Source organism: Patiria miniata, unplaced genomic scaffold (genome assembly GCF_015706575.1).
Source record: "Patiria miniata isolate m_02_andy unplaced genomic scaffold, ASM1570657v1 HiC_scaffold_6, whole genome shotgun sequence".
NCBI lineage: Eukaryota > Metazoa > Echinodermata > Asteroidea > Valvatida > Asterinidae > Patiria > Patiria miniata.
The window spans coordinates 3,423,508-3,437,609 of NW_024037073.1; the positions used below are offsets into that span (position 1 = coordinate 3,423,508).

Genomic DNA, 14,102 nt, shown 5'->3' on the forward strand with positions numbered 1-14,102 from the left:
ATTTAATACAATTTTGCAACAACAGCGTCTTGACCCAGGACTAGCAGTGCACGCGCGACACTGCATGCAGCGATTCGTGTATAAAGCGACTCATGCACAGCCATCTACTTTTTATACGGTACCGCTTAAAAAAACCCACTGGGATTGGTTTTATTCCGTGGTAATGCAACCGGCCAAAAAAAACGCAGATCAGGATTCCGAAGGCACCGGTCACCACGTGGATCCAAATGGTACACCATTTCTGTGTTTCTGTGGGGATCTGGGGATTTTCCAGTTAGGTAGGCCTAACCCTTGAGCTTTATTTGCAAACGACATTTTAACCCACACGTTCTGCAGCACAAAACATGTTCTCGATGACACTTTCGTCGGCCGGAAGTGGCTTACATTGTATACATTTTGTATACATTGCAAGTGCAAATTCTGCGCGTTTTTACGGAGACAGTTCCCACGCTTAACTCAGCTCGGAAGCAAGGTCGCGCCCTGTTTGCTGTGATGGCCCCTTGTGGAATGCCAATTTTAAGACGTCAGGGTAAGAATAACTAGAAAGTTGATTCTTTATGTTTATTATAAATTCGTACTGAAAGTCTTTGCTTTCTGCTGTAAGACTTTGAACGTGTGAAAATGTACACGCTGCAGAGAACTCTGCATTTTAATGGTAAGAGCGATGAATGTATGTACGTGTCCACCCATTTTCTCCTCACCGAAAGTCGCAGTACTGGGCTTTTTTTGCTCTTGCCGTTGTGCACCGAGGCATGTCTCCCACCACTCAACAAAATCCCACGTTTACGAATGTGTAGACTTGCATGTAGTACATTATTTGGGGATGACAAATGTGTTGTTTGTGTTCTCCAATATGGGCCAGCCCGTTTGGGCCGAAGGAATAAACCCACAGATAACCGTTTTCTCTGGTTGAACCAAACGCGTTTCTCGTGCGTGGAGCAACGGGGCTGCACGCCGTACACAATGCACTTAAACGCATTTTGGAGGGCCGAGATCGGAAACTCAGAAACATCCCCTAAAGTACAACGCAGTTACTATATAATGGCGTGGTGAAGCGGCATGAGCTGAAAGTGCTCCCATGACGGATTTCTCGTGTGAAAGCGAGCGTTGTGCAGTCAGAGAATATCGAGGATCTGGAAACATAGAAATCCCCACAATGAACGACTAGCCATGGAGGAAGGAAACAGACAATGATATACTGTAACTACGCTTTTTCTTTATCTAAATCAATGCAAAATGAAAATGATTTATTTGTATAAGTCATTAAAAATACGGTGTAGGCCTATGTATTGAAGGCTGAGGATGAAACGCAGCTCAATCAAAGCTTGTCAGCACACTTATAAACCAACCAGCACTCTCCGTGGCGCGATTGCGCAGCGTGCAGATTATATCTTGGGGGCCTGGCGGTGGGATTCCTTTGAGCGGATTCCATTGAATGGTTGTGTTTACCGGTGGAGCGGTGGTGCGGTGTTAGTTGTACGGACTTTAATCATCAGATTCAACTTCCGAATCAGACTCCGAAACAAGTTGGCCGTTAATTTGGGGCGCGCCGGCACCGGGACGACTGTAAATGTATTTCCTCCGATGTCTCAAGCACTGAGGCAAGTTTCTTCGGCTCCAGCACCGAGGCCAGTTCTTCTAACCGTGACGATGGTTAAGTCTTGACGGGTGATCGTGTCAGATGAGTTCTTGGTTTGGCGAGTTTCGTCTTTGGGTTGGACTGATTCCATTCAGCGACGGATTGATTGGCAACACCGCTTTGCTTCAGTTTCTTTTTACAGTTTCTTTTTACAAATCCAGCTCTGATCGCGCAGCGTGTCGATTTTCGGGGTCTGACGTTGTGATTCCGTTGAGAATTTTTTTTTTTCTGGAGCGCCGGTGGTGCGGTGCTAGTTGTACAGACTCTCATCACCAGATCCAACTTCCACATCAGATTCCGAAACATGTCTTGGCCGTTTTGGGTCGCGGTGGTATCAGGTCTTGCGATGTCTGAAGCACCGAGGCAAGCTTCTCCAACACTGCGGTCAACTCCTGTAACACCATGGTGAAGTCTCGACGGGAAATTGTATCAGATGGAGCAGATGATTTCTTGGTTTGGCGAGTTTCGTCTTTCGGTTGGACTGGTTCTCATCAATCTCTCGCTGGGCATCCGTCACATCAGACGGATCAACCATCACCTCCTTACAATCAGCAAATGCATCCATGTTCTTTCCACTGCCTCTGACAAGAAACTGAGTGAAGTGTTTAGCGCGTGGTGCGCTTTTAATACTGGAAAATATGTAATACATGACGTCTGAAGTGTCAAATTACGTCATTAATTAGAATCTTCTGTGTATCATGGAGCCAGCTGGAAACACAGAAATGTACTGAAATTTGACAGAGAAGAATTACGCTGACATCGCAGTTCAGGGGAACCACGTAATCACTTGGTTTCGTGTCTGTATTACAAGCATACTTTTGTGCACAGCAGTATGACTTAGTTCAGTCCCGAAAACGCGTTTCTCGTGCGTCTGAACAGAACAATGCACTAATATCCAGACAATGCACTAATAGACAATGCACTAATAGACAATGCACTAATAGACAATGCACTAATATCCAGCAAATAGGCGTTTTCTTAGGCCCGGCAAATGATCGGAAATCAATTCCGACACTGTGCAATTTTGATGGCAGAACACCGCACCTCCTCACAGCAAGTCGCTGTATTGGGCTCTTTTCTACCCTAGCCGTTGTGCATCGAGGCATGTCTCATATTCGCTCCACAGAATACCACGTTTACGAATATGCAGCCCTGCGGGCACTTCTTATTACAGCACACATCCGCACCGCCGCTCCAGAAACGCATTTTGGGGCATTTTTCAGGCCGGTGCTTTGCGCGCAACATCATGCGAGGAAAGTGCTCGACAGATATATTTTATTTGAGTGCCAAAAACGAGTTTTTCGTGCGGTGGAGCAACGGAATATACTCCGTAGACAGTGCACCTAAACGAGAAACACAGAAACGTCCTGTGATGTACATTTTGTACAGCGCGGTGAAGTGGCGTCAGCTGAAGGTACTCATGATGGGTTTCTCGTACGTGTGTTACGGGCGCGCATGCCTGCATCGTGCAGTAGTAAGTGCGCAAGTACAGTTCGAGGACCCACGGAAACACAGAAATATCTCACAATAAACAACTGACAAAGATATACGTGCAACTACGCTTTCTCTTTATTTCCAAATAAGTGCAAAAACTTGTCAAAATGAAAATTATTTAGTAATACTTAGAATTTAAAAATACGCGTACGGTGTATGGGATGAAGGACGCCGAAATCTAAGCTTGTCAGCACTCAACCAGGTTTGTTTAGTTTCGTCTTTCTGTTGGACTGATCCCACTTAGCGACGGATTGACATGACTGGCAACATCGTGGCGTGATCGTGCAGCGTGCGCTTGCCGATTCTCCATCTGGCGGGCCGGGGTGGGTCCTGACGTTGAGATACCGTTGAGCAATTGCAAGACTATTTCTGGCATGGAGCGGTGGTGCGGCGCTAGTTGTGTATACTCTCATCACCAGATTCAACTTCCAAATCAGATTCCGGAACACGTCTTGGCCGTTTTGGGGCTCGGTGGTACCGTATGTTGTCCGACTCCTGAAGCGCCCGCGCCGCCGAGGCAATTTTCTCCACGGCCACCACCACCACCACTGACTCCTGTAACACGATGGTTAAAAAATCTTGACGGGAGATGGTGTCAAATGGCGCCGATGATTTCTTGGTTTGGCGAGTTTCGTCTTTTGGTGGGACTGATTGCAATTCAGAGACGGATGGATTGGCCACATCGCTTCGCTTCTTATCAATCTCTCGCTGGGCATCCGTCACTTCGATGTAAAACGGATCAGACGTATCAACCATCACCTCCAGACAATCAGCAAATGCGTCCATGTTCTTTCCACTGCCTCTGACGACGATAAACTGACGAGTGTTTCGAGCGTGGTACGCTTTAAATACCGGCGCTTTAAATAGAAAATTTGTATGCCCTCTACTTCATGATTTTTTAATAATTTAAATTTTAATTTAAATTTAAATTACATGTTTATACGTTTCTTTTGTTGTGCGTTTCAACCACTTTTGTGTAATTTTTGTTTGGATTTGTATCACTGTTTGTTATTGTTTGTTGAGGTCGAATAAATAATAATAATAATAATACATGACGTCCGAGGTGTCAGATTACGTCATTAATTAGATTTTTTTGTGTTTCATTGAGCCAGCAGGAAACATAGAAATACCTACAAATGTACTGAAATGAACAGAGAATATTAACGCTGACATCGCGGTTCGGGGAGAACCACATAATCACTTGGTTTTGTGTCTGTATTACAAGCATACTTTTGTGCACAGCAGTATGACTTGATTAAGTCCCGAAAACGCGTTTCTCGTGCGGCTGAGCAACGCGGCGCAACTTTATAGACAATGCACTGAAACATTTGTCAAGATAAATTCCAGAATATCCAGCAAATAGGCGTTTTCTTAGGCCCGGCAAATGATCGGGAATGGTTTCCGACACTGTTCAATTTTGATAGAAGAACGAGCGTGTGTCCACACCGCGCCTCCTCACAACAAGTCGCAGTATTAGGCTCTTTTCTACCCATGCCATTGTGCATCGAAGTATGTCTGATATCGCTCCACAGAATCCCTCGTTTTACGAATTATGCAGACCTGCATGTAGTAAGTACTTACTTTCCTGTACAATGTATCGTGCTCAGATGAGCACACGACCGCCGCGCACCGCCGCTCCAGAAACGCATTTTTGGGGGATTTTTCAAGCAGTACTTTGCTCAACTGTCACTCCAAAGACACTTCATCGGATTTCAGAGGGCCGAGATCGGAAACACAGAAACGACCCCTGACGTACAAGGCAGGTTACTGTGTAGTGGCGCGGTGAAGCGGCAGGATCTGAAAACGCTGTAATGGTGGATTTTTCGTACATGTACAGTGCAGTGTGTACATGTACACGCACAGCCAAGCCGGAAACAACAAAAGTCAAAGATACGCAAGCCAATTAGTGACTTGACATCAAGGCCGCTCGGTGACAACTACGTAAACGCCTAATAAAAATCCTCATCATGCGTTTCTAGAGAAAGTGGCTGCAGGCGATTTGTGAACTTTGTAATGGAATGCTTATGATAGAGTTAGGATTTTACGATGGTATATTTTGAAGGAAATGTAGGCTACGTGTTGAAAATTGGGATCCCTAAAATGTACGGTGTGGGGTGGGGATATCGTGATGTCAGGTCAACTCATGGGCCTACACAGAGCAAACGCATTAGCAAGTACATGGGCAATTCCAAGCAAACAGGGACATCTATTGAATAGATGTAAGGACCAGGATATACACTTTTTTAGTCAAATCTTCATCGTTTTCTATGAAATGTGTCACGTTAATTCCTGGTGATGTTTGGCTTATAAAATGTACTTCTTTATGTGCATTTTCATTTGTTTGTATATTTTTATTAGACAAACCATTAGTCACAAACTTATTATGCAATATACAAGTATGACTTTATACCTTAAAAACAATAACATGAAAATCTGCCCATGCTTATCTTGAAGACATATAGGTACACAGCTGTGGATGCTTAGACATACGAAATGCGAGTGACGAAAAGATCCCTTTTTTTATTATTATTTTAAACTGGTAGTGATTAAATTGCTGACAATTGATAATTTGCTTCTCCCATCAATACCAAGTATAAAAGCAACAAGTATTAAAACCAAAAACCCAGCACAGTATAATAGAGAGCCCTTGACATTTGAAATGTGAGTGACAAATGAAATGCGAGTGACAAATGAAATGCGACTGACGATATCACTTTCTATTATAAGAATGCAGACAGAGAAGCTCCAAGATGGTAATATTGAGGGATGTGCAAAGTACATGCACTAAGTATGCATATTGTCTTAGACCTATAGAAGGCGGGCATCATTTATGGTACCCATGATGCATTGTATCTCCATAGGAATAGTTCCAAGTTTTGTTTCTATATGAACAGTCTGACCCTACACGAATAATACTTTTAATTTAATTGTTGAAAGTTAATTTTGGTGAAATAATTCATGCTCCTGCGGCTAAGGTTGTAAGTTCATTCAAATAATACATGAATGGATGAAAACAATTCATTTTTTTAACAACTTAAGTGTGGACTGCAGAAACTAGAGAGCATAGTGCCTTTGCGGCTGCGGATTATTGGATTACAGTACATTTGTAAATATTTCAGAAAATACTTTTTTTGTCATTGTAATTAATATTTTGAGTCTTTTAAAACAACTTTGTAGGTTGTTTGAAAAGGCAAAGCCCAGATTTGATGAGAATTGTGGAGGAAAAGCTTCATTTTGTTCACAACTTAATTAATTGACAAACTGAAATGCGAGTGACGGAAATGCGAGTGACGGCATTTTCCCCCTGTAACTTAAAATACTTTTTTTTCATTGCAATTAGCATTTTCAGCACACTGAAAAGGTATATAAAGGTTGTTTGAAAAGACTTAGCTATTAAAGACTTGATAAGATTTGTGGAGGAAAAACTTCATTTTGATCATAACTTAATGAACGGACAAACTGAAATGCGAGTGACGGAAATGCGAGTGACGGCACTTTTCCCCTCTAACTTAAATACAGTTAGTTGTTGAAGATATTTTGTTGCCCTTCAGTATGGTAGGTATCTTGTACATATAACCATTTGGTTGTGGGACATTTGGTTGGAGGAGACTTTTCAAATAAAACCAAGACAATTTTTGGCATGTCCTTTTCACGAAATGCGAGTGACGTGTTTTTCGAACAGTGCCATGCTCATATTTAGTATCATTAAATTTTCATAATTCCATACGGTTAAAGCCTTATATATTGAGTATTTCCAAACCAAAAATGAAAGAGTAATTCTCTTTTTTTTTGTTAACATTGGTCAGATGATGCTCACCCCCAGTCCTCCGTTGCCAGTCTAGCTCCCGTCAAATAGTTCTTGAGGTCTTTTGTTTTAACACATAGTTCTAGAGGTAGTTTTTTTACCCAAAGCTATAGCGGTCGTTGTCATCACCGTCTTCGCCAATGTACGCCAAGAAAGAAAGAGGAAAAAACCCGAAAACCAATAAAACCGATATCATCTAGTCACACATGCCATGGACTTGTAGTCTGTTTACCTGCCTTTTCTTCCTCCATGTGTCCACCCAGGTTAGATTCACCATTGTGTGGCAATCGTCATCACTGTGAACATTGTCTACTAGTGTTTTGGGAAAAATATATTCAAAATTCGCATTTTTGCCTGAGAGAATACTCTCATTTTTCTGTGCGTTTTTCCTAGATATGTTTATAACATTGAGATCGACCTGCCCGAACCGACTAGGCCTACTTTCTCTCCATTGAATTGTTGGTTTTCCCGGCGAAATGAACTCATCATGAAACCGTTTCAAAGTATTGGAATGCCATTATATTTTTTTACAAGGAATGTCTGTTAAAATCATGCATAGCCTGAACTTTGCCTTAGCACTAAATGTCAAATTGCATTACTGAATACCAAGCTACACTGTATGAGTAATGATTTTATAAATAAGTCAATGGGTCCAAAACTCTTGCACTGGCATGCACAACAGGTGAGTTTTCCTGTCACAATACCCGTCAGGTCACACACACACACACACACACTGTCAAAGCACAGTGAGCTCTGTCACTCTAAACCAGCTGGGTGCATCTCGCTTGAACGATTTTGCACAAAGGCTGGTGACTCATTCTGCTGGCACACAATGGAAGGTGTTTTCAACACAGTTTGAAAAATGCACCTTGTGTGTGCGAAGTGAATGAAAGCGAAGGAATATAAACACGCTTGCGCCAACGGAACTTTAATCCTGTATGATTCATACGGAAATTCCATAGCAAGGTGCAGAAATCCAACGTCGTTGACTTCTACACTGCTTTCTCCAGTGACAACTACAAAAGTTGACGAGTTTGTAAGTTTACGAGTTTTGTTTGGTGTATTGGAATACGGACAGGATTTTGTTCCAGTATCATGCGGTGGTTGATGGAATTCAAGATGATGCATTTCGTCAGAGTAACTCCAAACATAGCTCCAATTTATGTGCATCAGGATTGCACGGATTATCAAATGGGAGAAGAACTCGATACTATCAAAGAAGTTCCGGAGAACGGGACAGAAACTTCAACAAAGGAAATATCTTCTATCGACACACAGCCAGATCTTCTGGAATCCTGCCCAGGTTCATCAACTCCAATACAACACGAAGGAGGAACTTTTTCATCCGGGTGCAATATAGAATCCAGTCCATCCCCATCTCAGTCCAAGACCGACCACGAGGATGCCTTGTCAGCGGACGAAGGCATCCAAACCTCCCCGCCGTTTGAGACGGATGACCCATGGGACCACGACTCGGACGCGCATGAGATCACGACGACGCCTAACAAGAGAAGATACTCAATGTCCGCTGTCACCCCGCGGTCAGCGCGAAGCACGCAAGAGGTAGACGGGGAAATCGGCGTGAAGCTCCGGTCTCCCACGAAGTCGTGGCTCGCTGAGGAGGTTAAAGCACGGAGATGGAGATACCGTAAGTTTTGCCGGCCTTTCAATTCTTGTTTGTTTGTTTGTTGGTTAATTAGTTAAATGCTTGCATGTACATGTAATTGGTTGAACATACAGATCGGTTAGTTCGTTGGTGAGGTTGAAATATGTATTGTTTTTTTAGTATGACTTGTTGGTTGCATGGCTGGTTTATTAATAATTCCTGGTTTATAATTTTGCATTTTGTTGAGAATGGAATGTGTGAGAATATTGTGGTACACTTTCATTTTCTACTTTACATTACGAGTACATGTAACTGTTTTGAATTTTGTTGTCGATTTATTGGTTGCATGCATAATTGCTTGTTTAGCCTTGCCAGCTGGTTGCTTTACGCCATATATTTTTCATTAAACAAATTAAAAACGTACATTTTCGTAATCGCCTACTATATTTATCTATATCTCGCATTTCAGTCATTAAAATGATAAGAAACATCATCACGCTTCCAGTTCCCATGACATTCCTTATATATTTTATTTAGCTTGGACTCTGTTACTCATAAATTAATTGCTCGTAATTATATATTTGAAGATAAGAAACGTATCCCGCAGAGTTGTTTACAGACTTTGGACTTGAGTTGACAATCAGCAGGTTGATGGTCAATGATACTACTTCTATTCGTATGGCACTCTGTACCATTTTTTCTTTCTTTTTTTCTTTTTAATTTTTTTTAAATTTCAATATGCAACATAAAAACATACAAATACAACAGATTGAGCAAAAAACTAAAAAGTAAATCAGTACATCAGCAAAAGTCATTTTCTGGAATACTCAAAAACAGACGACCGACAGACAAGACAACACAAAAACAATGGACTGGACAATAGACAATACCACCTAAGTTATCTAAACATTAGATAATATTTTAAAAAGGGTCTTATTAAAAAGATTAGCCCATTTATTATGTAGTTCATCAAGTGACCCGTTTCTTGTAGCAATGGCTTTCTCTGTTTAAAAATACAAATGTACCAAGCTTTTAAAGGCAGTTATCGACAAGAGAGGTAAATCCTGACACTTATTATTAAATATAAACTTTTTCGCTACTACATGTACAACGCTCTGTACCATTTCTGTTCGTCAGTCTTAAACTTAAACTTAATTTTAATACACAGAAATAAATAAAGAAACAGTTTGCGAGAAAGCGCCATTTGATTGTTCTTTTTTGAGTTCCTTCCTTATGGCAAGATTTGACCAAGACACGAAACAATCGCAGATCGCAAAAATGTAAAAATACTTTCTAAGACAATATGTAATTTTCTTTCTTAACAACAACATGTCATTTAAAAAATGAAAGCCATATTCCGTTGCAACAATTGTGCGGGAAATCCTCTCAATAACGTTGTTAATGTGCATTGTCGTATGAATTCTTCAGTTACCACTACTTTGTGTATTGAATGCAATCCGCGCAATGCTTGCCTTCCCAGCTGGCCTGTATCATAATTATGAGTCATTTTACAAGGCACTTCCTTTGACAAAACCGTTTCAATTTAAACCTCACTTTGACAACTCCAGGGTGCCTGCTGAAAGCAGCGCTCTGAACTTATACTTATTGCATGGCATAATTAGGCCTAAGGGCCTAATGGGGGGGGGGGGGGGGGGTTGGACTATTTTGACTTTGGTGGCGCCAATTACAACCCTATAATGTACTACTCGAAAATAGGTCGAAGGCGTACGTGGTGAGGATGTATGTGCAAAGTGTACGTGCTGCAGGAAAAGGCATGCAACTTAGAAAAAACACATAATATATGTACATTCAATATGCGGGGTGCAATATTGTCGTGCAATATTATATAAATATCACACTGTTGTTGCTATGAATAGACTAATCAGGATCGAGGATTCAAGTTCGCTTGACGATAATACTCAATATCGCAATCAAAGTTACCTTACTCATTCAAGACTGTATTCGCGGCGCTTCTTGAAATTAACTGACTTTCACAGACTTGGAATTGTGTTCGTTCGATATGATTTTCACCTGGATGTGAGTCCGCCGTACTGGGTGCGGGTAGAAAGCGTAGAGCTGTTGCGTACCCTGAACAGTCACTGCTGATGAGAATCAACTCTCATGTAATTCTGCACACTGTTGCATTTCACTCTTGTCCACAAAATCAAACTGTATTCCTGGAATATTCACCTTAGCCCACAAAAACAGCTGCTGAGCATTCAAGATTTGGTTTTCATACGGCCTCTGAACTAGGACTGGCTTTTGCGGCTAAATGCTTTATAGTTCCACCCAATCCATCACAGTTCCACCCAATCCATCACACGGTCCTTTCCCATGTGATGTGGCAAAGAAATGCCACTCAGCGTCCGAAGATTTAAACACAAACACAGTTTTACATTAATTTTGTGTCCACGGACTACAATAAAGTTATTATAAGTGATATTTCAGCAAATTCACATATGAGAATACTCTCATAACCTTATAACTGGCACTTATCCTAACTTTTCTTAAAAACATGCTTCCAATGTTAAGACATGCTTACAATATCAAGAGTTTATAGTCATGCCCTGCCATCTACTTGGCTATACCCGGATACTTATGTGATTTTCTGATGTCGTTTTCATGGTACGACAGGGTTTAACTTTTATACTGAAACATCAATACCTTTAATGTGATCCGTGGACAATATGTTAACACTGTGTTTGTGTTCAAAATTCCGTAACTCAAAAAGTACATGATTGATTTGAATGATTCTCGTACTAAAAGAAAGCTCATTACTTGGGCTTTCACACCCTTGATCTGGAAAGCGCTGCATGCAGAACTTCTTTACAAAATAGAAGGCGACATTTGGGTTTACTTTTTTTTGACTCCCCCTGTATGTCTCTTGAAATGTGATGGTTTAAAAGTGTTGTAATGTATCGTTAAGTGGGCCAAAATAACGTGCAAAAGATACTTAAATGTTTGGGTCGCCCAGCAGTTGTCTGGCTGTCGCCATGACTTCACGGGACACATGGCCTGTACCTTGTGTGAGCTGGGTTGGTGATGTCTTGGCTGGACTGATCCGTTTGGAGAAATCTTCAACGCTGTATCGTGCCCTTTAGGTCAAGGGTATAGCTACCTTAAAAGGGCGTTGGTCACTTCGCCCATTTACCACTTTGCCTATTAACCGCTTCGCCCATTTACCACTTCGCCCACTTACCACTTTGCCTATTAACCGCTTCGCGCATTTACCACTTCGCCCATTTACCACTTCGCCCATTACCACTTCGCCCACCCCCCCCCTTACGTACGTGTATACGAACGGGGATAATTCGGGTTTGATGATTATACATAATGGGACAAGTATTTTTTATAGCAAATAAGTTTGAAAAAAATTTAGATTCGTTTTCAGAACTTGATTATTTATTACATTCCAACTGTAAATATTTATAATTGAAAACATATTTAAAGATTGGAAAAATATTTTCTTTAATTTAATTAAAAATAATTGTATATTCTTTTTTTAACAGATGAGATTGCTCTAAACGTCATATTATAAATATGGAAATGGGCGAACTGGTTGTGGGCGAAGTGGTTATGGGCGAACTGGGAAATGGGCGAAGTGACTGTAAAACCTTTAAAACTGAGTCAACCTATACAAATGAAATTAGAGTTAATTTATAAGGCAACTTGAACGACCTCAAGTGGATGCAGCAGACAGAGGGAAACGACACTAAGTTGTGAAAAATGGTATATTAGGCGCCTCAGCGAATCTTTTTTACAACCGCAAACACGAAGTAGTATTTTCCCTATACATTGAACGGGAACATACATTTAGATATTGAGTTGACTGCCTGTATGGATAGCAATTGCTTGATATGTGGTTGGAATTTATCTGTTTCTTGGTCGGTTGATCGATCGCAGTTTGTTGGTTGGTTAGTTTATTAATTGATCAATAGATCAATCCAGAATACAAGGAAACTGCAATAATTGATTGATGTATATATTGATTGATTGCACAATGGAATCAATCACTCAGTTGATAATGCATTTTCTACTTACTCAACGATCGATTGTCAAAACAATCGATACTCTTCTTCTTAACTTAACGAATGATCAATCAAACGATTATTGTATTCACAAAAATCCTGCAGAGCTGTTCATCGTTTGCAGTTACTTCTGATTTACATGAACACGTATTGGTTTTCTGATGGTTTGATATGCCCTATTGATTAAGTTTTTGTGACGTTTCTTGATTCTCACAGGTCCCAAAAGTTGTTCCTTACCGCACATGGACTGGTTGAAGCAACGGACGGACACGGCGCTAGACAGGAGCGCCGAGATGCAACGACGGACGGCCGAGCTGATACGGAGTGCCAAGAGCGTGCGCGAGCAAGACGTCTGAAGAGCAAAACTCTTGACTCTCACTTAAGGTGATAATGATGGACACTTCGTGCTGCATCATGATGGACACAAGAACAATGGGAACGTACATTAGCACCATGGTCTTCTGATTTTCAATTAAAGTCTTCATTTTTTTCTTCAAAACTCAGTTGGCTCACTGTTGCCAACCTGAACCGTGTATTTCGTTGATCAAATCTTTTTAACAACTAGTTTTAAACTAAAACTAATAAGTTTGTATAGCTCCTCTTTTTAACAGCCATTTTAAAGCTCTTTTTACCGACGGAGTTGGGGGATGTCTTCACCAAATATCTCACATCCCGCAATGACCCCTACGGGAAGGACAAAAACACATGATATTGATATCTGTGCGCGTGAAGACAACAGCCGCAGTTTCTGACAACCAGCCAATAACAAGTAGCGTTCAAGTGAAAAAGCTTCAATTTGAGCAAAATTGGTTGCCAATCCGAGGAGGAATTTTATGCAATGGATGATAACCGGATACTACAGGCAGTGCAGGCCATCTATAAAAGAACCAGCCTCAGAATCACTGCTTTAGTGTTTGTTTTCGGTCTTTTCAGCATAAATTTGGATGAAGCCAATATAAATATCTTGCACCAAGACGTACGCATTTATCTTGTTCTTTTTCCACGTTTATTCATATATCGTTTCACTCTTGTCCTCATTAACTTGTCATGTACTCAATGTGAAATAAAAGACGAATGTACATGTACACGCATTGAACTTACATGTAGGTTAACATCTCAGATTGATGGAAAAACAATACATGCATTTTTCCAATCTTCGTCTTTGTTTTATGGTCAATTAAGACTGTGTTTGAGTGAAATGGACTTTTTCAAAAACAAATATGTACAGGTATGTACATCTGTACACTTTTACGACAATTAAAACAAAAATCAACCCAATAGTTGTGGTTTTACGAAATCATACTTTCGACAAAAGTCTCAAAAGTGCGTGTTTTGTCCAACAATGTGCATGGTAACTCCGTCTTAATAACATCCATGCAATGCAAATACCTCTCAATGTACCCTACCATTCAGGATATACGTTATCGTATTTTTTTTGTCTGGGGGCGCTGGTAGTGCTTTGCAAGTTGAGGGTTGGCCATTTTGGGGTTCCGAATTTTTTGTTTTGGAACGGCGGCGGCAGGGTTTGGT

At 41.0% G+C, this 14,102-nt stretch overlaps 1 protein-coding gene across 1 annotated transcript; it reads left to right on the forward strand.

Annotated features, from left to right (window-relative positions):
• The first annotated feature begins 7,793 nt into the window (after positions 1-7,793).
• On the forward strand, positions 7,794-13,869 carry LOC119743118. Its single transcript, XM_038219474.1, has 2 exons — positions 7,794-8,586; positions 12,789-13,869. The coding sequence occupies exons 1-2, from the start codon at positions 8,034-8,036 to the stop codon at positions 12,926-12,928; spliced, it is 693 nt and encodes a 230-aa protein (XP_038075402.1). The 5' UTR covers positions 7,794-8,033; the 3' UTR covers positions 12,929-13,869.
• The last annotated feature ends 233 nt before the right edge of the window (positions 13,870-14,102 follow it).